The 19,170-nt window shown below is 57.7% G+C and overlaps 10 protein-coding genes across 10 annotated transcripts; 5 read left to right on the forward strand and 5 right to left on the reverse strand.

The window, feature by feature from the left end:
• Positions 1 to 897: 897 nt before the first annotated feature.
• On the reverse strand, positions 898 to 2,012 carry MKK02DRAFT_45630 (ribosomal protein S5 domain 2-type protein; the record flags this gene model as incomplete). The annotated part of the gene is made up of 5 exons (XM_053093525.1): positions 898 to 957; positions 1,012 to 1,173; positions 1,220 to 1,538; positions 1,585 to 1,710; positions 1,765 to 2,012. 5 exons carry the CDS (start codon positions 2,010 to 2,012, stop codon positions 898 to 900), a joined length of 915 nt encoding a protein of 304 aa, XP_052946700.1.
• A 222-nt stretch (positions 2,013 to 2,234) lies between these two features.
• On the forward strand, positions 2,235 to 3,605 carry MKK02DRAFT_45631 (MAGE family-domain-containing protein; the record flags this gene model as incomplete). The annotated part of the gene is made up of 5 exons (XM_053093526.1): positions 2,235 to 2,384; positions 2,439 to 2,532; positions 2,583 to 2,864; positions 2,923 to 3,162; positions 3,208 to 3,605. The coding sequence occupies 5 exons, from the start codon at positions 2,235 to 2,237 to the stop codon at positions 3,603 to 3,605; spliced, it is 1,164 nt and encodes a 387-aa protein (XP_052946701.1).
• Positions 3,606 to 4,251: 646 nt separating this feature from the next.
• Positions 4,252 to 5,486, reverse strand: MKK02DRAFT_37318 (chaperonin 10-like protein; the record flags this gene model as incomplete). The annotated part of the gene is made up of 4 exons (XM_053089621.1): positions 4,252 to 4,482; positions 4,531 to 4,967; positions 5,049 to 5,412; positions 5,460 to 5,486. 4 exons carry the CDS (start codon positions 5,484 to 5,486, stop codon positions 4,252 to 4,254), a joined length of 1,059 nt encoding a protein of 352 aa, XP_052946702.1.
• A 1,200-nt stretch (positions 5,487 to 6,686) lies between these two features.
• MKK02DRAFT_15194 (histone-fold-containing protein) lies at positions 6,687 to 7,262 on the forward strand (the record flags this gene model as incomplete). The annotated part of the gene is made up of 3 exons (XM_053085554.1): positions 6,687 to 6,839; positions 6,974 to 7,019; positions 7,117 to 7,262. Coding segments are annotated over 3 exons (345 nt in total), but the record flags the coding sequence as incomplete, so codon positions are not given.
• A 729-nt stretch (positions 7,263 to 7,991) lies between these two features.
• Positions 7,992 to 9,523, forward strand: MKK02DRAFT_45634 (uncharacterized protein; the record flags this gene model as incomplete). Its single annotated transcript, XM_053093527.1, has 4 exons — positions 7,992 to 8,358; positions 8,412 to 8,613; positions 8,676 to 8,925; positions 8,987 to 9,523. The coding sequence occupies 4 exons, from the start codon at positions 7,992 to 7,994 to the stop codon at positions 9,521 to 9,523; spliced, it is 1,356 nt and encodes a 451-aa protein (XP_052946704.1).
• Positions 9,524 to 9,698: 175 nt separating this feature from the next.
• MKK02DRAFT_26857 (transcription initiation factor TFIID 23-30kDa subunit-domain-containing protein) lies at positions 9,699 to 10,291 on the reverse strand (the record flags this gene model as incomplete). The annotated part of the gene is made up of 4 exons (XM_053087263.1): positions 9,699 to 9,848; positions 9,901 to 10,021; positions 10,077 to 10,141; positions 10,193 to 10,291. 4 exons carry the CDS (start codon positions 10,289 to 10,291, stop codon positions 9,699 to 9,701), a joined length of 435 nt encoding a protein of 144 aa, XP_052946705.1.
• Positions 10,292 to 10,830: 539 nt separating this feature from the next.
• Positions 10,831 to 14,026, forward strand: MKK02DRAFT_24971 (uncharacterized protein; the record flags this gene model as incomplete). The annotated part of the gene is made up of 8 exons (XM_053086960.1): positions 10,831 to 11,115; positions 11,158 to 11,337; positions 11,386 to 11,437; positions 11,494 to 11,817; positions 11,872 to 12,748; positions 12,803 to 12,871; positions 12,922 to 13,783; positions 13,835 to 14,026. The coding sequence occupies 8 exons, from the start codon at positions 10,831 to 10,833 to the stop codon at positions 14,024 to 14,026; spliced, it is 2,841 nt and encodes a 946-aa protein (XP_052946706.1).
• Positions 14,027 to 14,939: 913 nt separating this feature from the next.
• Positions 14,940 to 15,773, reverse strand: MKK02DRAFT_25365 (autophagy protein Atg8 ubiquitin like protein; the record flags this gene model as incomplete). The annotated part of the gene is made up of 7 exons (XM_053087027.1): positions 14,940 to 15,004; positions 15,063 to 15,073; positions 15,121 to 15,222; positions 15,281 to 15,315; positions 15,377 to 15,445; positions 15,511 to 15,566; positions 15,737 to 15,773. 7 exons carry the CDS (start codon positions 15,771 to 15,773, stop codon positions 14,940 to 14,942), a joined length of 375 nt encoding a protein of 124 aa, XP_052946707.1.
• A 520-nt stretch (positions 15,774 to 16,293) lies between these two features.
• Positions 16,294 to 17,662, forward strand: MKK02DRAFT_34010 (uncharacterized protein; the record flags this gene model as incomplete). Its single annotated transcript, XM_053088832.1, has 4 exons — positions 16,294 to 16,358; positions 16,409 to 16,716; positions 16,764 to 16,864; positions 16,931 to 17,662. The coding sequence occupies 4 exons, from the start codon at positions 16,294 to 16,296 to the stop codon at positions 17,660 to 17,662; spliced, it is 1,206 nt and encodes a 401-aa protein (XP_052946708.1).
• A 265-nt stretch (positions 17,663 to 17,927) lies between these two features.
• On the reverse strand, positions 17,928 to 19,009 carry MKK02DRAFT_34011 (uncharacterized protein; the record flags this gene model as incomplete). Its single annotated transcript, XM_053088833.1, has 5 exons — positions 17,928 to 18,085; positions 18,161 to 18,388; positions 18,435 to 18,516; positions 18,564 to 18,717; positions 18,765 to 19,009. The coding sequence occupies 5 exons, from the start codon at positions 19,007 to 19,009 to the stop codon at positions 17,928 to 17,930; spliced, it is 867 nt and encodes a 288-aa protein (XP_052946709.1).
• Positions 19,010 to 19,170: the final 161 nt, after the last annotated feature.

Below are 19,170 nucleotides of genomic sequence, written 5' to 3' on the forward strand. Positions count from 1 at the left end.
GTGAGAGGACCTCAGGTGATGGTCAAGTCTAGATTGAAGGATAGATATATAAAGCAAGGATGGCTTTGCGTTGATGAGCTGTGCTTTGCTTGGTCGACAGCTGCGGTCGTGTCGTAACTACCAAGAAATGTCTTGGCAATCCTCTTGTTTGGGGTGGAACAGCTCCGAGACAGATCGAATCCGTATATGATTCTGGGGAGGCGAGGTGGCGAGGATGGTAGATGTACAGTTCGTCAAGGCGTGATGGGCTATATGCTTTGTACTTTGTATGACATGGACCTCATCGACTTTTGCGCAGCTCGCAGCTGCAGCGCTCACAAAAGCAGTGACGCAATCGGCAAAAGTCGCAGCGTAACGTTAAACTGAATCCCGGAAAGCCAAGACAAGACGAGTGGCTCTTGCCAGTTGTCACCCTAGAGTATAGATAGTCGCCTTCCCGTGCTCGCTGCCGACGGAACAGAAGCTGAAAGTATGGCTACGCTACGCAGACCCCGTCATAAGGAATCGACGAGCTGGTAGAAGCGACGATGGCCGAAGGAATGACGCAGATAAAGTACAGTTACTCGCCCGGCCTGCGTCAAGGCTTGTCGTCCGGTCTGTCTTCCCCGATCATCTCACCGTAGAGGATAAAGGCTCAAGCAGACATTCTTGCCTCCCGCCGTGTATAGATCGGTCACTCCGATGGGTAAGTTCGGCTAGGACACGGCCCGGACGACTCGGTCTACGCCTAACGATGTGGCAACCCGGTGATCAGAAGCGAACATTAGGATAGTGAGCGTCCCGACTTCTTGAGCAGCCGCACGATGAGCACAGGACCGGAGTATGGCTAGGTCTGCGGGCTTGTAAGGTTGAAGCTCCCGCTTGCCGGAGCTCGCGAATCCTGGGTACTCGAGTACATCAGGATGTTGCGATCTGGCTCAAGCTGGCAAATAGTTCGACCGAAACGCCCTGGGCCTCCTGGAACAGTCAGCATGTAGACCCTTCCCAAAAAGCTCGCGAAGAGTTGCGTACCTTCAATAAAGGCCGTATCCTGTCCACATCCAGGCCTGCCTCCCCCTCCATCCGCATCCCGCACACCTTGCCACCCGCATCGAAGAAGACATGCAGTCGATCTGGACATGCGGTCTCCTCCTGAAGCCCCGCGTCGAGGAAGACAGTCGTGCTGTCCGGTATCTGCTATATCAGCTCGGCGTACAGTCTTCTCAGATGCAATACTCACAAGATTCAGCGTGACCAAGACCGGCAACGTCTCCCTCCCCGGCATTGGCATGGTTCCGTCTCCCTCCAGGTCCAGTTCCCACTCCACTCCGCTCGTCCCCCTTCCCTTGCCCCGTCCTCCGGACCGTCCAGCCCTGACTGCCGCCTTGATCCCACTCAGATCCTTCTGCTCGTCCACATCATCTGCGGCGCCGGACGAGATGACTTTTGTTTTCGGTACCCGCAGATCGTGAAATGCCGCTCGGGCAGCGAGGATAAGAGTCGTGAGTACGTTTCCGGAGTTGGAGAGGAGGGTGAGGTGGAGATGAGGGACAAAGTATCTGCCAGATCAGCTTGCCAGCAGGCAGCGAAGCTAGTCGGACTTACTTTATCTGCGGAACAATCGGTAATGACGGTATTGATGGGACAAAGTGGTCTGAGACCACGCTGGAGAGCTGCGTTGACATTGCTGTCAGCGCTGATGGAGCGAGCGTTGGGTATGCCTGCGGCGTTCTGGGCAATCAGTCAACGCTCTGACTCTGCGCTACTTCTGGGACGTAAGCTCACACGTCTACCTCCACCCGACATCTTGAGCTCTCTCCTTGCTCGCTGACTTCCAGCCTGATTCCAGCCAGAACCTCCGTCCCGCCTAATGTGACACGAGCACTCCCGCTCGCCTGCGGTGCATCTCCGTACGAGATAAAGATCGGTCGGCTCTGATGCAGACCTCGTCCGTCGAGCCGTGTTGGATGTGTAGGGTGAGCGAGACCGGTGATGATATAGGATCTCTCGGAGGGCGATACAGCTGTGCTCATCGTGTGCTGCTGGTGGCTCTAGAAGTGCTGTGTAGATGGGTAGATGGTGGGATAGTTGCGATCAAAAGTCGGTTGCCCAAGAATCTCTCGCTGACGCCGCTCAGGCACGGGGACGATCGTGGGAAACTTGACCCCTCTGAGCCAAACGCGTCCAAGCCGTCCAGGCGCGTCCGAAATCTCACGCGTTTCCTTCCCCCTATCCATCCATCAACCTGTCCCAGTATGCCTCGCTCATCCTCAACACAGTCACAGTCTCAGCCTGGACGGAGACGGAGAGGGGCGCCGGCCGAGGGGGAAGAAGAGGAAGAGGTCAATATGACTTCCGAGGAGGAAGCTACGGCTACCCAGGGGACAAAGGGGATGTCAGAAGAGGTGAGTTACCAGCACAACAGACACCTGCATGGACGCTGGAGCTGAATATCTCAGGTGCTCAAGAAGAAGGCAGCCAAGCTTATACGGCTCGCCTTTGCCAGCGAGCTTAATAAGAAGCCACTGAAGCGAGCGGATGTGTCCACCACCTGTCAGTCAAGACTTTGTGGTATTGCGAGAAAATCGCTGATGGCGGCGCAGTGAAACAGCCGGCTAACCATTTCCCGGTCGTCCTCAGCAAGGCTCAGGAGACGCTCAAGAAGGTCTTCGGGATGGAGCTGGTCGAGCTCAAGCAAAAGTACAAGGCGGGGGACGATCTCCGCGAGATCGAAAGGCAACATGATGAGGCTGTGGCGTCCCAGACAGCTGAGGCGACGCAGGCGACGCAAAAGAAGGGCAAGGGAAGAAGACGGCAGGACAGCGAGGACGAGTCGGAGGAGTCAGAGGAGGAAGTAGTGGAGAAGAAAAAGAAGAAGGGCAAGGGTGAGTAGATTCGCTTCCTTGAGAGGCTACTCTGAATTTCGAATACTAACCCCCGCAGCTGGCCCGTCGACTGGTCTCTTCATTCTGCGATCCATCCTCGCGCCCAAGCTCGTCAATCAAATGGCCGATCCGCAACCTATACCCGTCGAGCATCCTGTGCAGGATGAAGAACCGGACAACGGGGCGCTTCTTGACTGGCAAAATGGCGACAGCACCCAATCTGGCCATATCGCGCTGCTCGGTATCCGCACCATCATCCTCTGCTTGGTCATGAGCAACGGCCGAGTCATGACTGACGGTAAGTCACCAGTTCCTCTGCATCCAGTACCAGCTGAGATCTCAGAACAACTCAAGCTGTTCCTCCGTCGCCTTTCCCTCGAAGAGGACACTGTCCTTCCTTACCACTCCCGCACTTCCCCCAACACCACGCCCCTCACCCTTCAAAAGTACCTGGACCTTCTCGACCGCCAACACTACCTCCAAAAGGTCAGAATCCCCAATCCGGCCGCGCTTGACTCACCCTCCATCGAGTGGCGCTGGGGCCAGCGTCAAGTGGAGTTCTCGGAACAGGCCGCCGCGACCTTCATTGAGAATGTCATGTTCCATGGAAGGGAAGAGGACGCGCCAGCGCCGGGGCGGAGGAGGGCGGGAGCTAATGATGGGGTGCTTGATATCGCGGAGCAGAAGAAGCGAATGAGGAAGAACCTGGAAAGGGCGGTGGGGGGCGATCTAACTGGTTAGGCTCGAGGTGAGGGTTTGAGAGGTATGGATATCAGTCAGCTATGGTATACCTGTTGTCTTAGACTACTACACTATCAATCTTGAAGACATCTCGCGGGTTCCCTTCAGGTTGCAGTAAGGGACTAATCACGGGATCCTGGCAAGGCACTGCTGACTTGAAATCACTAGAATCTCCAGGGCCGACGGCACCATGGACATCGTGGATCCAGAGCGGGAGAGATTCCGACCATGTAGCGCTACTGAAGCTATCTGTATGATGCACCGGTATTCTCATTTCGGAATACATGACCCCGGAATGATGCAGTTCGAGCCCCTCCTCTCATACACCGCCTAGTCGAGGAGTGAAAGGGGGAGGCTATGGCCCGCCGACCTTCAATACTGGGCCAATCCCGCGCTGGATGGGAGGCGTACATGAGGAAGCTTTACCTCCATTTGCGTCCACCAGCCGCGATGGTCGCCCTTGGTCGATCGTGACTTCGGCTTCGCGCGGTAATCTCAATGTGGCTATTTTGGCCTACTGCAGTGGAGTGATGGTTAGGTAGTCAGTTAGTCAACCGTCTTTAGTAAATCGAGAAGACTGTAGCGTGGCAATGAGTGGAAGGCCGCCGTTTCTTCATCCGCTAGACTTGCATCTGTCCTTTGCCGCTCATTGCTCTACCTTATACACCAGCTTCTTCCCCGATACCTTGTTCTGCCTGAGCAGGTCCAACCCCTCGTTGATCCCCTCCAGACCGCCCTGACGGAGATCGACTGGGTTCGCCTTCGTAGTCGAGACGAGGCCCGAGTCGCCTTGCGCCCGCTTGACGAACTCGATGAACCAGGCCTTGTCCTCGGGGATGGCGGGGAGATGGGGCTTGCCGGGCAAGAACTCGAATGACTAGCATATCAGCTCAGTATCTGACTATTGAACCGATGGAGCACTCACATAGCCAAAGACGGTGTACAGCAAGATCCGGTCAATCTTGACCTCCCTCCTCAACTTGATCGCATCATCCGGAATAAGCGTCAACGTCGTGAGCTGTCCTCCCTCCTCGCCGAACGCCCGGACTGAGAGGTTGAAGTTGTCGTCTCCGCCAATACACTCCAGACCGCCGACGACACCTCCCCCGGTCACCTTCTGGATCTCCTTGATGGCCGCCTCTTTGTCGTGGTAGTCGACGACGTGGTCTGCGCCGTAGGACTTGACGAGGTCGAAGGAGTGGGGGGAGGCGGTAGCGATGGAGTTGATGCCGAGCTGTCGAAGGAGGGAGAGAGTGAAGAGGCCAACAGAGGTGGAGCCACCGGAAACGAGGAACTGGTGGGTCAGCTGCATCTCGCTGCGTCTGGCGAGGAGGGACTCGCCCATCCTGGCTTCTGCTCTTCCTTGGGGTAGTTGTAACCCTGTGCGTGGAACACAGCCTGGACGATCAGTCTGTGACCTTCACAGCATGTCGGCCGACCGACGAACCATAGCGGCCGTACAGAATCCAACACCATAGGTCGCCGCATCCGCCTCGCTCATCCCGCTCGGGACCACCATCGCAAAGTCCTCCTTGATCGTAAGGTACTCGGCGAACGATCCCCTCTGCGGGAACTTTCCACCATGAACCACTCCGCAGACCTTGTCTCCGACCTTCAACCTGCTGACGCCCTCGCCGACCGACTCGACCGTACCGGAATAGTCACATCCGAGGGTCGAGTCGAGGTTTCCAACCAGATCAAGGTGTTTCCAGTCTGTCGGGTTGAGGGCGACGTGAGAGACCTTGACGAGGACCTCGCCTGACTCCAACTTGGGGACGGCACGCCCGGACTGGACTGTGCCCTTTTTCTGGCCTGTCAGCAGGCCGGGGCAGACAAGGGGCAGACAGGACTGACGAGCTGTTCAATCACAAAAGCACGCATCTCGGTAGGCTGGCTAGACATTTTTGGGGACTTAATGGCGATAGTACCTGAAGGGGTGGGTTGTTGATAAGTGCACGAAGTGTCCTCGCCCCAGCCCGCCACTTTCCTGTAGGGTAAGCTGAGGCAGTCAAAGATGGATTATAGGCCTTCCCCCACCTCGGCTACTTCGGGCTTGATGACGTCACCGAGGCTACGTAATCCGGGCTGAGTCAGGAACTCGCTCCACATTCCTCGTCGGATTCTGATTGCCTCCGAAAGTGGCAGCAGGAATTGGTGTCCTTAAGCTTGGTCGAGTAGCCAGACCGATGAGCTCCGGTGTGAGCAATATCGCTAGAAATCGCAGATTATCTTGTTGCTGATCCACCATCTCCCTTGAGCGGTGCCGCAAGCCCGTCGATTGGTCATGCGTGACGGCACGGCTTTCGAGTCCCGGCTGGGCGCCCTATGAGTAATGACGATGAGCTGGCGTAAAATGTAGCACATGCAATCCGTGCGTGACCAGTGTGCCAGCGGTGCCGGTGATGGCTGACAGAAGCTGTCAGACTCGCTAGCGGAGCCACTGAACCTCGGGGAGTGGCGGCGGGTGGCAAATGGTACAGACATCCGAGCGAGGTGCGAACGAGGGGAACGCCGAGTGAGCCTGCCTGCCGGCCTAGCTTGGTAGTTCCAAGTCTAGCCAGCCATTCACAGCTTGCATCGCGTCGGTTCTCCCCAGCATGAGATTCTGGGACATGCTATGCATCACGGATCGCGGATCGCTCCAGCTTAAGAGCTTCGGCCGCACATACCCGAATGTAACGCACGGACCAGCATATTGTTTTTCCTCCACCCAAGCGAGCCACCATACCAACTAATTACACCTTGCTTCCATACTTGTCCATCCTCGAGTCATACCCGCGTCACTCTTGTTCTGCCTCCCTCTCATCGTCCGCTATGTCCTATCCCGGATGGAACGGCCACTCCGCCCAAGCCGGCCCCTCTCAGCCCCGCCAAACTATCCCCACATCCTACCTCACGCATCCACAAAACTCCCCCATGCTCTCCGCCTACCCCGCCACCCCACTCACCTCCGGCCCATTCTACCAGACTCCGACTGCCGATCCTGAGGCATCACTACCACCGTCCGAAGCCCAGCAAGCGGATGCAGAGCCAGATCAGCGCTCCTCGCCTACCCCGCCGGTCCGGGAAGGCCTGGGACAGCTCGTCGAGCCCCATCAGGAACTGAATGACTTTCTGGAGAGCTTTTGGACGCGGCAGATGGATTTTGTGGAGAGGGATAATCCGGACTTTAGGACGTATCCGTTGCCGCTAGCGAGGATAAAGAAGGTCATGAAGAGTGATGAGGAAGTCAAGGTGGGTTTGGCTTTGGGTTTACAAGTGGTATCGACGCGATTGGAAAAAGGAGAGCCGGCGCCTGCGGGATGGAATTGGGATAATACAGAGTGATGTGATGAGGACGCGCAAAGAGCAGGAGCTGACGCCTGAAGATGATCTCAGCGGAGGCACCTATCCTCTTCTCCAAAGCCTGCGAATGTGAGTCAAGCTCTTTACCGCGATTTCACCAATACCATCTATCACCTCCCGCCATACCTTCTCCCCATTCCGACCCTTCCTCTAGCTGACACCTCAGTATTCATCTCCGAACTCACCTGCCGTGCCTGGCTCATCGCCGAATCCAATAAACGCCGTACCCTCCAAAAATCAGACGTCGCGGCCGCTATAGCTCTCAGCGACATGTTCGACTTCCTTATTGACATCCTGCCGCGGGACGATGATGGGTCAGGGGAGGCGTTTGGTGGTGATGCTGGGTATGCTGTGGAGGGCGCGGCGGTAGATGAGGATGGAGTGGCGCTTGAGGGGGACGACGGGGATGAGGGGGTGGAGGGAGGTGATGGGGAGCAAGGGGAGGCTGGGTTACAAGGAGAGAACGGTCAGAACGGGGGCGGATAGCATCTACGGTATGGACACGGGCGAGTCAGGCGCATTCAATGGCAGAGCGTACATGCAGTGCGCAGGCGGAAGATATGCGAGATGGTGCAGCCCGCGCCGAAGGGGCGCTGGGTGGGGACTGCTTCCTCATTCTCAGCCTCATCTTCTCAAGCAATCATCAATGATGAGGCGCGCCATCGCTTGATCTTCCTCGAAGCCGCCTAGCTTGTGCTCCCCATACAGCCCCACCTCGACCCTCTGCATCACCGCCGAGACCTGTCTGAGGCACATGCAACGGAGAAATGACGTCCTGACCGAAGCGGAGTTTTTGCCACCCTGCTTTCGACGCGTTGGGCAACTCCATTCGTTTCATCTCCTCTTGTGCTCAAAGTCTACCCTACATGGGCTCTGTATCCCCAGACACACCTCTGGAGACTTCTCAGCGTGCTCCGACACCCTGACATCTACTCCGGCGATCACTCGAATTTTAAGATCCCTCGGCGTCGCCGTCCTCGCGATAACCTCACATGTCAACAATAACAAACCCCCGAAAGCCCTTTTAAATCCTCGTCCCAGATGTCTTCGCCCATCTCCATCCCTCCTTCCCCTCGCTCATCGTCGGTCCAATCCGCACTTACCGACGCCATTTCCACTCCCGTGTCCAGCTCCATCGCTTCGAGCTCGCACACCCACGTCCACGTTAACGCTAAGGCGGGACCATCCAATTCTAGTCGGAGCGGCAGCGGCAGCGGTAGCGGCTCTAGGCCACCGTCGACTCGTCGAGCTACCCAGACTCCGCCTTCTATCAAGAAAGACTGGGCACCTATCACGCGTGTGTCGGGCTCGGGAGCGGCTGTGGTGTCTGTAGCTGGGAAAGTGGGGACAGGGGAGCAAAGCGAGATTTCTAAACGGGGAGAAGGGGTCGAACGGGGATTATCAGAATGTGCGTTTTATATTCGGACAGTAACGAAGCGGGGACGAGAGCTGATACAGTAGTGATCATCAGATCGGATCGGACACCGGACAAGAAGCTATCCACTCTGAGCACACGAACGAGCGCCAGTCGGATGGCACGCAGATCTAGCTCGGAGCGGAGAGAGGCGGAGGAAGTGGGATCACCAACGGGGAAGAAAGGCTGGGGGATCAGTTTGGTCAGTGGGGCGGTGAATGCTGGGGTCTACGGCGCGGCCTTAGGAGTGTGAGTGCCCTTGATACCCTGATGGTGGATCAGGCCAAGCGGAAAGGATGCTGATGGCACAGCACCGCCTACAAGCTTTGGACGCAGTCATCGACGCAGACTTTTGATCCGAGCATCCCTTCATCAAAGTCTGCGCCTGCAAATCTCGCCAGTAATAATGACAACGAGAGCGAGGAGGATGAAGCTGGACCAAGCACATCGCCAGCCCGAATCAGCCCCGCGCTGCCTGCTGCTCCCCTTACAAGCGAGATTGCGCCGCCCCCAGCGTATAGGGAGAGGGATCATGCAGATAACCTGGAATGGTCAGATGAGGTGAGTTTGAAAATCCTTGTCATGGATGCCAACGCATATGGAGCAGTACTGACCCTGACAGCTGGACGACGAGGATCTCATCACGCCAAATACGTCTCGTACACCTACAGTCCGGATATCAAGCCATCAACACCCTCTCCTCCACAATACTCCCAGCCGATCTGCAGGCAAGAAGCGGCGCCCTCGAATACCGTCCGGCGGGCTTCCAAAACGCAGTACTCTCGGACTTGGGGGAATGACGCCCCCGCTCGTCCGGCCCACAACACCGCCTTCGGACGATAACGCGTCCAATCCCATCCCGATCGGCGAAGAAGCAGTCGCGACGGTCGTGGAGGGTCAAGAGGAGATCTTGGATCGGCTGGACGGGATGACCCTCCGGATCCAGCGGCTGATTCTGGAGGGTCAGGCGGCGCTGATTCGGAAGCCGGAGGACATGGATGGGGGGCGGCATGCACGGGGTAATGCGAGTGGGAGCTGGAGTAGGAGAGGAAGAGGGGGGAGTCCGAGACCGACGAGGGAGGGTCCGGTAGCGGGTCAGGGGAAGGTGATTAGGAGTAGGAGGAGTCTGCCTGTTGTGGAAGTTACGATGGGTCAGTAGGGCGAGTGAGGAGATTTCTGGGATGATCATGTCTATAGCTAGTTGTAAAGTACGCAAATGTGTATCTCTTTACGCTGTCTTTGGGGGTCTTACATCGGTCATTACATGTTGTACAACATGCACAGTCTAGGGATATGCTGTTCTCGCGAAATCAGGACTTGGGATCCCCGACCCTTCAGATTCTACAGGTCTGTACATCGTCAGCAAGGTTGTATGCCGCGTTGATCATCGAGGACTGACAGTAATCTGGCTTCTTCACATTCACCCCGTGCTCCCCGAGCGCCAGGCTCAGGTCATCCATAGTCAGCACAACTCGATTACGATCCTGCTCCTTGTCAGCTTGTTCGAGCAGACTCGTGGCGGACTATAAAGCTTACAGCTGCTGCTGGACGTCCTCTACCCGCTCCCGCTCCGTTTACGCGGAGCTTGGCGAAGTGGAACGCGTCGCGCGAAAGATCCGAGATGAATTTCTGGGTGGAGAGGGAAAGGAGGCGCTTTCTGCCCGGGTAAGCTTTGTAGATCCGGGAGAAGCGTCGGGCTTAAAAGAGCTTACAGTCTTGGGTCGGAGCAGTCGAATCCCGCTCGTTGGAGATAGTACTCCGTGACCTCTTCCGGTATCTGCGCTGGTCAGCTAAACGGAGTCCGCTCCAGGGGCATTTATTAGCTCACCAATGGCTTATACCCATCCAGCATGACCAGGAACTCTGCCAGACTCCTGTCCCGCCTCGCAGCCTCCTCATCCCTCCGGGCCTGATACAGCTGGTTCATATCTGGCATCGCCGCCTCTTCTGTCGCGGCGTCGGCAGGAGTTGTTCCGTTGGCCTGGGTAGAGGTACCGTTCACGAGCTGCCCTGAGCCGTTCGCTTGGCCGTTTGCGCCCATTCCAATTGGCTGAGCATTAGATGGACCCGCTTCCGCGTTGATTGTACCGTTTGCTGTTGACATTGTGGGCGGTGTATATAGATATTGGAGAAGGGTGAAGACAGAAGGGTAGACCTCTGTCCAGGGGGCTAGGAGGGCTAAGCGGCGATGACCGAGTGTGGCACCTGTGTGGGGCTCCAATAGATTAACCCGGGGTAAGTCTAACGTGCGTCACAGCGTCAGAGAGTCAGAGCCTGGCCTGTGCGTGGTAGGTGGTCGATACAGGTGATGCTTCAAACACCCTTCATACATCCATACAATTCCATCTCCACTGTGAACATCCCCACACTTTCACTCGCCTGCAATATAGCATGCCAACCCTATAGTCCCTCCCTCCTACCCTACCCATACTCGCCAAAATGACGTCCGATCAACTAGACTCCCCCATGACCGACCCCGTCGCCCCCGCGCCCCCTCCAAGCATCACACCCAACAAGAACCTCCTCGGTCTAGGTCTAAGTAGCGCCTCGTCCTCTCCCCGCTCGACCCCTCCAACCATCGGCTCATCACTCATCGACTACCCTCACCTCGGTCACTACATATTCCAGCTTCTCGCCTCCCTCCAGACCTCACCGCCCAAGACCAGTCAACATCCTTTGAGCGTATCAAGCTCAGGAGAATCCGACGATGATCACTCTCCGCCTGAGAGTAGGGATGAGCGCGAGGGGTCTGTCCCCGCTCCGGGTAAAGCAGGGGAGAATGGCGATGTGAAGGCTAATGGCGGGAATGGGGGCTTGTCGAGCCAGCCAGCTCCTGGTTCGGCCTCGAGGCGAGGGAGTAAGGTCGACGTGGACAAGGATAGTCTTGTGAGGAAGGTCGTGGAGCTTCTCGATGAGGAGATGGAGGAGGAAGTCAAGGAGGTGCTCAAGCCGTATATGGGCGAACTGGCCAAGGTAAGCTAAACGCTCCTCGTCATTGGGCTCTCCAGCTGACTCCCTTAGGACGACATCCTGATGGAGCAAGTATGCCTTGACTGCATGCATCGGAGACGAGGTGAATACTCCCCCTACGTTGTGGTCCCCTTGGACAGAGCTCAGCTCATCCTGCAGATGACCAAGAAAAGCGCCCGTACCAGCCCCATCTCACCCCCACCCGCCCGCGCATCACGCCCACCGTTTCCTCCAGTACCCTCCGACCTTACACTCCCACCCGTCTCCCCTCATACCGCGGCGCCACGCCTCTCGGTCGACCCCAATCCCCCGTCCCGTCCGGCGCACAGACTCCCACGCTACCCGGCGCCTACCCTGGTCCATCCATGCTTCGCTCCGAATCCAGCCCCAAGCTGTCATCCTCGGTCAACACTTCTCCGACCGCCACAGCGGCTGTGCTCAGTGCCAAAGCGTCGGCGTTCAATCCATCACCCCGCCTCCCCAGTGGCCCGCTCACCGCCACCAGCACGTCCTTCAACCCGTCGGACCCGTGGAAAGACGCTCCGCCCGAGCCGCCCCGGACCGCTTCGCCCTTCATGAATGGCTCCACCATGTCGCGGACGGGTAGCAGCAGGGGCATCGCCGCTCCACTCTTCAGCGACCAGTCGTCCCCGTTTCACTCCCCCCTCGGGACGCCCAACAAGGGGACTATCAAAATGCCGGACGTCTTTTCGTTCACCAATCTGTCTCGCCCTTCTCTGTCCCGGACCAGCAGTATCAAGGGCATCATCCCGGATGATGACGAGGACGACGAGTTCTCGCCCTTCGGCACCATCCCCACTCTCAAGCATCCGGAGTTCAGCGGCAGCTCGGGTGGGCTGCGTATGTCTGCCAAGTCATTCGAGCCAGGCCGCATCGACATGGACGGGCACTTTGACTCGTCCTCCACCCTATCGTCTTCTATGCCACACTCGGACTCATCCCGTGGCTCCCTCGACTCGCAGAATGAAGACATGGACGGCGTCGAGGCCGGAACAGGCATGACACCCCTCGACGTTCTACATTCCGTCTTCACCTCGGTCCCCAAAGCGGAGTTGGAGTCTGCCCTCCACTCGGCAGGGTATGACTTTGAAGGCGCGATGGCGATCCTCGTCTCGCAGTATACGCTCCCGCGATCCGGCGCGTCCACCCCGCATCGGACCGCCTCGCCCCGCCCGCTCCTTCTGGGTGTGGGCTCGAGGGGGGCAGTACAGACCGCTCATCACGCGCCGAGCGGGGGATACTTCGATCGAGGTGGGAGAAGCTTCCAGAGTGGGCCGCCGCAGCAGACGTTCGGGAGTCAGGGGGGTGGGAGTGGGATTAGGACGCCGGGCGGGCTGAGAATGTGCAGGTATTTCTTGGCGGGCGAGTGTAGGCGGTCAGATTGTCGATTCAGGTCAGTTTTGCAGCTCGCCTGACTTCCAAGGTGCCATAAGCTGACGATTGGCAGCCATGATCTGGATCGAGCGCTGTGTCGGTTCTGGCTTCGCGGTAATTGCGCCAAAGGGCCGAATTGCGAGTGAGTTGCCGAGAAGCCATAGATTCGCGGGGCAAAAGCTTACAGATGAGATTCCTGCATCAGCTCCCGCCCAACATGCCCTCATTCGATCCTCGCGAATTGTCCAGCGCAATGTCCCGCCTCGAACCCTTCTCGGACGGATCCTATCGGCACAGTCCCGCCGGCACGCCGACCGAGGAATTCCCCGACCTCATGGGCGCCCGCGCTAGAAACAACACCCGCTTCGACCCCAGTCGGAACCGCTTCGCAAATGCACTGAAACGGCCGGTACCCATGCAGCCTAACCAGCTGTCGCACGTCCAGATCACTGGCGCTCGAATGGGTCTCGCTCCGCCCCAAGCTTCAGCCTCTGGGACAGATAGATTACCTGCTTCGGTCGTCCCCCTCCCGCGGCCATCCACTCGGATCAAGCTTCGCCCGCCTACCCTCATGCCGACGCTCAAGACCGGTACGGCTGCAAACGAGCAATACATGAACTCTCGTCAAACGGCCCTTCGCCTTGGACACGCCCGGAACGCCTGCCTAGCGCGCGCCGCGGACGCCTTCCGCCGAGGAGACGGCGCGGCGGCCAAGCGATTCTCGCGCGAGGGCAAATCGCTCAATGAGAAGATGACGACCGAATCGGCCGAGGCGGCTTTACAGCTCGTCAAGGAGCGTCGGGTCGATGCGCAGCGGGCAGTAAGGGAGCGGGATGGCGCGTGGTCTGACGACCCCATGGATCGGAGCGAGCGGGGTAAGGTCGCCGGTGGTGGACTGGGTGTTATTCTAGGTGTGGCAGCGCGGAGCCGGGTGGGCGCGGGCGGGGCAGCTGGACAAGGGCAGAGCGGGGACGAGCGGATGGAAGCGCTGTTGGATCTGCATACCCTACATGGGGCCGAAGGGGTGGAGGTGTTGGGCCAGTTCTTGTCCGAGGTGAGTCCGCTGCAAAGTCTTCAGGCGAGGAAGCATAGCTGACGCGTCTAGTTGGAGCGGGAGAATTATCGTGGATTGACGTATATCCTCATTGGGGAAGAAAAGCACGTGGGGATGCAGGATCCCCTAAGGGGAGCGAGCAAGACTCGGCTCGGGACCAGTATTAAGAGCTGGTTGACCGAGTGGGGGTATGCGTGGATGGAGGGCGCGGGGTGGGTCTGTGTGGATAGTTGTCGGTATTAGTTGTCGTGAGCTATTGCGTTTTGGCTCGTGAGTGATTTCGTTACTTTCCGGGGCATGGTGCGGCGACGGGTTTGAAGAGCTTGCGGCTGACGCACAGATCATGCTCTGCTTGTTCTACCCATCACCGCGGCGTGCACCACCTACTGCTATCATAAAATACCTCGCCATGTCCAACTGCACCAATTACGCCTACTATGTCCGCTACGCCTCACCACGCCCTACTACGCCCTCTATGCCCTATTCTCGGCCTTGCGTACATGTACCACTACCCGCATATACCATCGACGAGCCCAAACTAGACTAGCCTGTCGGACGGCAGATTCTTGATACCCAGAATTCGAGGAAGAGTAATTATAGAAGACTGAAGAAGAATACGAGAAGGATGCAAATGTCAGAAGTTCAATCACGGACGGGAACTGGGACGGGAACTAAAGACTGAGTACTGAGTGGTGCGTGGAGAACCTACCTCACGGTTCGGGTCCCTTGATCGTCCCGCCCAGATCCAGTGTATACGGACGACGAGCGGGCACCGTCCATGGGGTCTCTCAAGCGCAAATCGGCCCGAGCAAACGGTGAAGCTCAGCGTGGCATACCTAGAGTCCGCAAGTCACACTGCAGGGACTGGAGGCGGATGCTATGCAGTGAAGACCCCGGGAAGGACTGAGATGCAAGCTATATCGCGTCATTCATACAATAAGGTAACTCCTTCACAGCGATAGTTGTGGGGTCTCGAGGTAAAGTGATAGAGAGGTGAATATGGTGTTACACGCCGTCGCCGCCCTCGCCGCCTGAGTCTACACCCGCGCTCCATCCTCTCTCACCCTTGTCATCCCCTTCCCGCTCGGCCATATCTTCCCCTCTTCCCTGACGCGCCTCCCCCGCTTTCTCCCTGGTCCTTGCTCTCCGCCTGTGCCTACTCCTCAACCTCTTCCAACCCGCCAAAGGTGTTCTCTGATGCGTACAGCACGTACAGGAAACCTGGTCAGTCAGCTTTGAAACTACAAGAGCGGCCAATCCGTAGAACAGTGAAACTAACCATCTTCATCCCTATATTTGTCAGCTTTCAGGCCTATCTGTCACGCCAGGCAACTCACTTGTGCTCGTCGTAGATCAGACTCATGAGAGCCGCTGTTGGTGGAAGGATGTCATCCACAAAGATGAAGATGGCCTTCTCGGGCGCGAGCTTGATCCGCTTACTGAGCGTGTCAGCTGCGACCAACATCGCTTGGACAAGCGGAAGAGGTTGAAGCTTACCGGATCACGTAGACGAATTGACCGACAGTGAGATCCTGGCGTGTCAGCTTTCGGTGCCCAGCACAACCAAATATGCGTGTGCAAAAGCTGACTTACGGCCGGGACAAGGTACTTCTTCTTGTCGATCGTCGGGATGTCCGACTTCTCTGCCTTCTCACAGATGACCTAGACGATCAGCTAGTCGTCGCACGTTGGAGGACATCCCAGCTGAGAAGGTCGAGAGGACATACAGGGATCCTGTCGGGGTACTTCTGGCGGATCCGCTCAGCCTCGGCCTTGCGCTTGTCTGTTGATGGGTCGATTAGGCGATGCAAGGGAACGGAAACAAGGTGGAAGTCGCGGTATCGTCCAAGAGACCATGCAATAAGAGATAGGAAGGGTAGTATGACGGCGTGAGAAAAGAAGTAGCAGTCAGCCCAGCGTCCTTTGCGCAGCTACCTGGAATGAGGGACATACCGAATGGGTGCTCGTCCTTGAACTTGGAGCGGACCATGGCTGACAATCCGGGCTGATATATAGGTTGAGTGAGGTGGTCTATATCGTGTCAGCTGTGGCCTTCTTGCTCTAGGCTTGGAGCATCCGCCGGAGGGGAACCCCCTGTGCTGGCCGCGCAGCACGACCTGGCGAGGTTGAAGGACCGTGCCTGTCCACCGTTCCTCCCAGGGCCGCTACGCGAGGCGATCTGTTCGGATGACTTACTGGGTAGTCTGAGCGTGCAAGCACAGGAAAGAGATGTGTAGGTATCTGCTTGTATTAGATGTAAGGTAGAAGGAAGGATAGGTGATGAATGGGAGAAGGGAAGCAGGAGGAGGTGGGTGGGTTGGGTGGCAACACCGGGTACGCGTCCGGCTGATTAGGAGAGGGGGGTCACTTGATTCCGCTAAGGGTTATTACGTTTCAGCCGATTAGTGGATAATCCCAAAGAGGCAACTAGAATGTTTCAGATAGCACTGCAAGATTTCATCAGCACTTGCTCCATCCTTCTAGCTATAGCCCAGCCCCGCTCGATATCAATGCCTGCAGCTCAGATCATCAAGAAGAGGAAGGCCGGATCGAGTACAAAGGGCAACGTGGTCAAGTGAGCTGAAGCACTTATGATGAGGTCACAAGCCTTAGCTCATCACGCAGGAGCAAGCCAGTATCGAAACGTCCCCGCCTCTCCCCCTCGCCTTCCGGATCGAGCAGCGAAGACGACGGCGATGATGCGCCTAGCAATAAGGCGTCTATGCTAGCCGCGCTCGAGGCGCACAGTCGAGCTCTATTGGGTCTTGGGGACGACGAGGCTGAGAGTAGCGCGATGGCGCAGCGGAGAGCGGCGTCTTCTGACGAGGGCGACGATGAGGAGGAGGAGATGTCCGATGATGGATGGGGCGCGGGAGATGGGATGGTCAGTGATAGCGAGGACGAGTTTGCGACAGGCGGAGCGGCGGTGAAAGGTGAGCCGTATCATCTGGGTTTTGGAGGCCTGAGCTGAGATCAAAAGCTGCTGCAGTTCAGCCTGTAAGGGTTCCGGAGGTCGTCTTTGCCCAGACGGGTGGAAGAGGCGCTGAGCAGCTATCAAAAGCTGAGCGTAGAGCATTCCTGGTAAGCTTGTCCGGACTGAAGCGATACTCTCCCCGGCCGTGCATCAAATTAAAGCTGACAGGGTAGAACGGCACTTCTGCTAAAATGATGGCTCTGCCTTCCAACTCCGACGCAGCCACTTCCTCCCGCAAGCCCACCACTGCCGAGGATGCCGAGGAAGCTACCAACTCCTCCCTCGACAAGACGCTCCATTCTCTCCTCACCACGTCGCTCCTCCCATCCCACACGCTCGATGCCGCCTCCCGACCCGTCGAAAAGCGGGACGCGGTCTCTTCCCGTCTGCTCCAACTTGCGGGGTACGCTCTACCCGGAGAAACCACCTCCCCCGCCGCCGAGTCGAAACATAAAGGTCACTCGGCCAAGATCAAGACGGGAATCATGAAGGCCGGGGCGAAGCGGCAAGAGAAAGAGCGGGCCGAGGCGGAGCAGGCGGGAAGTTGGGTTAGGGGGAAAGGGGGACTAGGGGATCTGGGCAAGAGGGGAGAAGGGGTGGGTGGGATGAAGAGGAAAGAGGAGAGATTGGGCCTGGGTCAGGAGAAGAAGAAGAAGGGGATGGAGAAGGGTGGGAAGGAGAGGGAGAGGGGGTTGGGAGTAGGTGCGGGAGTGGGGAGGTTCGATGGTGGTGTGCTGAAGATCAGTGAGCGGGAGATTGGGCGGGTGGAGCGGATGAGCGGGGGAGGCAGGGGCGGAGTCAGGGGCGGAGGCAGGGGAGGAAGGGGAGGTAGGGGCGGCAGAGGCGGAGCAGGTAGAGAAGGGGGTAGTGGAAGAGGTAGAGGGGGCGGGAGGGGAAGGGGATAAGCCGTCTTGCGTATGCATCTCCTGGATATGCACAGCTACTAACCTGCGTTGCTGTAAAGACCGCGTGGCTTGGGTTCGTTCAATCGACCAAGCATACGCCTGGAGCTTGATGCAAATAATCATGCTCTAGCAAGACCGCTTAACCCAAGTACATGTACGTGTATTACCCTAGATATCCCAATTGTCCTATATACAGTGTCTATATTATTAATCCTAGTGTCCGAGTCTCGAGAGCTATGACCCGATATACACTGCACGTCCATACCTAAACAGCCACACAGGCAGACTCGACAAGGACGAAGCCCTCGGCGCAACCGTGGACGACGCACTTGCCAGCGACACACGAGACGCTCTCGGTGTTGGGGATGATGGTGCAGTCGACGCCCTTGGGCTGGTCCGGGAGGGGGAACTCACAGCCGCCGCCTGAGGATCAGCGCGAGCAAGAGTCTGAAGGGTGGAGAACATTGTAAGACAGTGATTGGAGATGAAAAAACTCACAAGTGTCGACGTTCTTGGTGGTGTCCAGGCACTCAAAGTTGCGGGCCCACTTGGTGGAAGCGGCGACGGGGAGGGCGCAGGCGGTCATCTCGGCGGGGCAGAGGAGGTTGGCGGCTTGGCCACGGGGGAGCTCACGACGACGGCTACCACCAACGAGGGCGGACGGGCAGACGGCGCCAGCGAAGCAGGTGGTGCCGCACTTGATGAAGCCGGCAGCAGCGTCGCAGTCTACACGTCAGCAAGTATCGAAGGGAGTGATGATGAGGAGACTTACCAAAGTCGCAGGTGGTGCAGCTGGTAGGGATGGCGCCGGCGGGGTACTCGCATCGAGGAGTGGTGGGTTGAGATGTGCCAAGCTATGGATCAGCGAACTGCCATGGACTGGGGTCGAGAAAGGACTCACGATGTTGACGAGGGCAGCAGCAACGACCGGGACAAGGACGTTAGTGTCCAAGCCGAGAAGGACCGCGCTGAGGCCCGAGTTGTTGATCAGGCTGAGCTCGAGGGTGTCGAGCGATGTCCCGGTGAGGAGACCGTCATCCACACAAAGACACAAGCTGAAGGGTCAGATCAAAACGACGGGACAGAAGAGAAGTGCACTTACTTCTCGTTGAGGTTGACCTCCTGGGGACCAAGGGCGGCCAAGAGCCCGAGGTCGGTAGGGTCGATGATGAGTGATGTGCCGAGCGGGATGGTGGCGCAAAGGTTGAGAGTGGCGAATTGGCGCTTGTCGAGACCGTGGAGACGGGGCGAGATGGGCTGGACGGGGAGGGACCTGGTCTGCTCGACGGCAGCACCGAGGGCGGAGGAGAAGAGGGCGGCGGTGGGGATGAGGAGACTGAGACGCATCTTGAGCGAAGGAATGAGTGAGTGAAAGAGGTGGAGGAGTTGGGGAGGGGAGGAGGTGTGGCGAGATGGAAAGAACGAATGAAAGTGGATCAAGAGGGGGACTGGAAGGCTGTTCGCGGTGGGTCTTATATATCTCCTATCGATGACGGTGAGTCGCCGAT

This window comes from Dioszegia hungarica, assembly GCF_025882075.1.
Source record: "Dioszegia hungarica strain PDD-24b-2 chromosome Unknown MKK02contig_8, whole genome shotgun sequence".
Lineage (NCBI taxonomy): Eukaryota > Fungi > Basidiomycota > Tremellomycetes > Tremellales > Bulleribasidiaceae > Dioszegia > Dioszegia hungarica.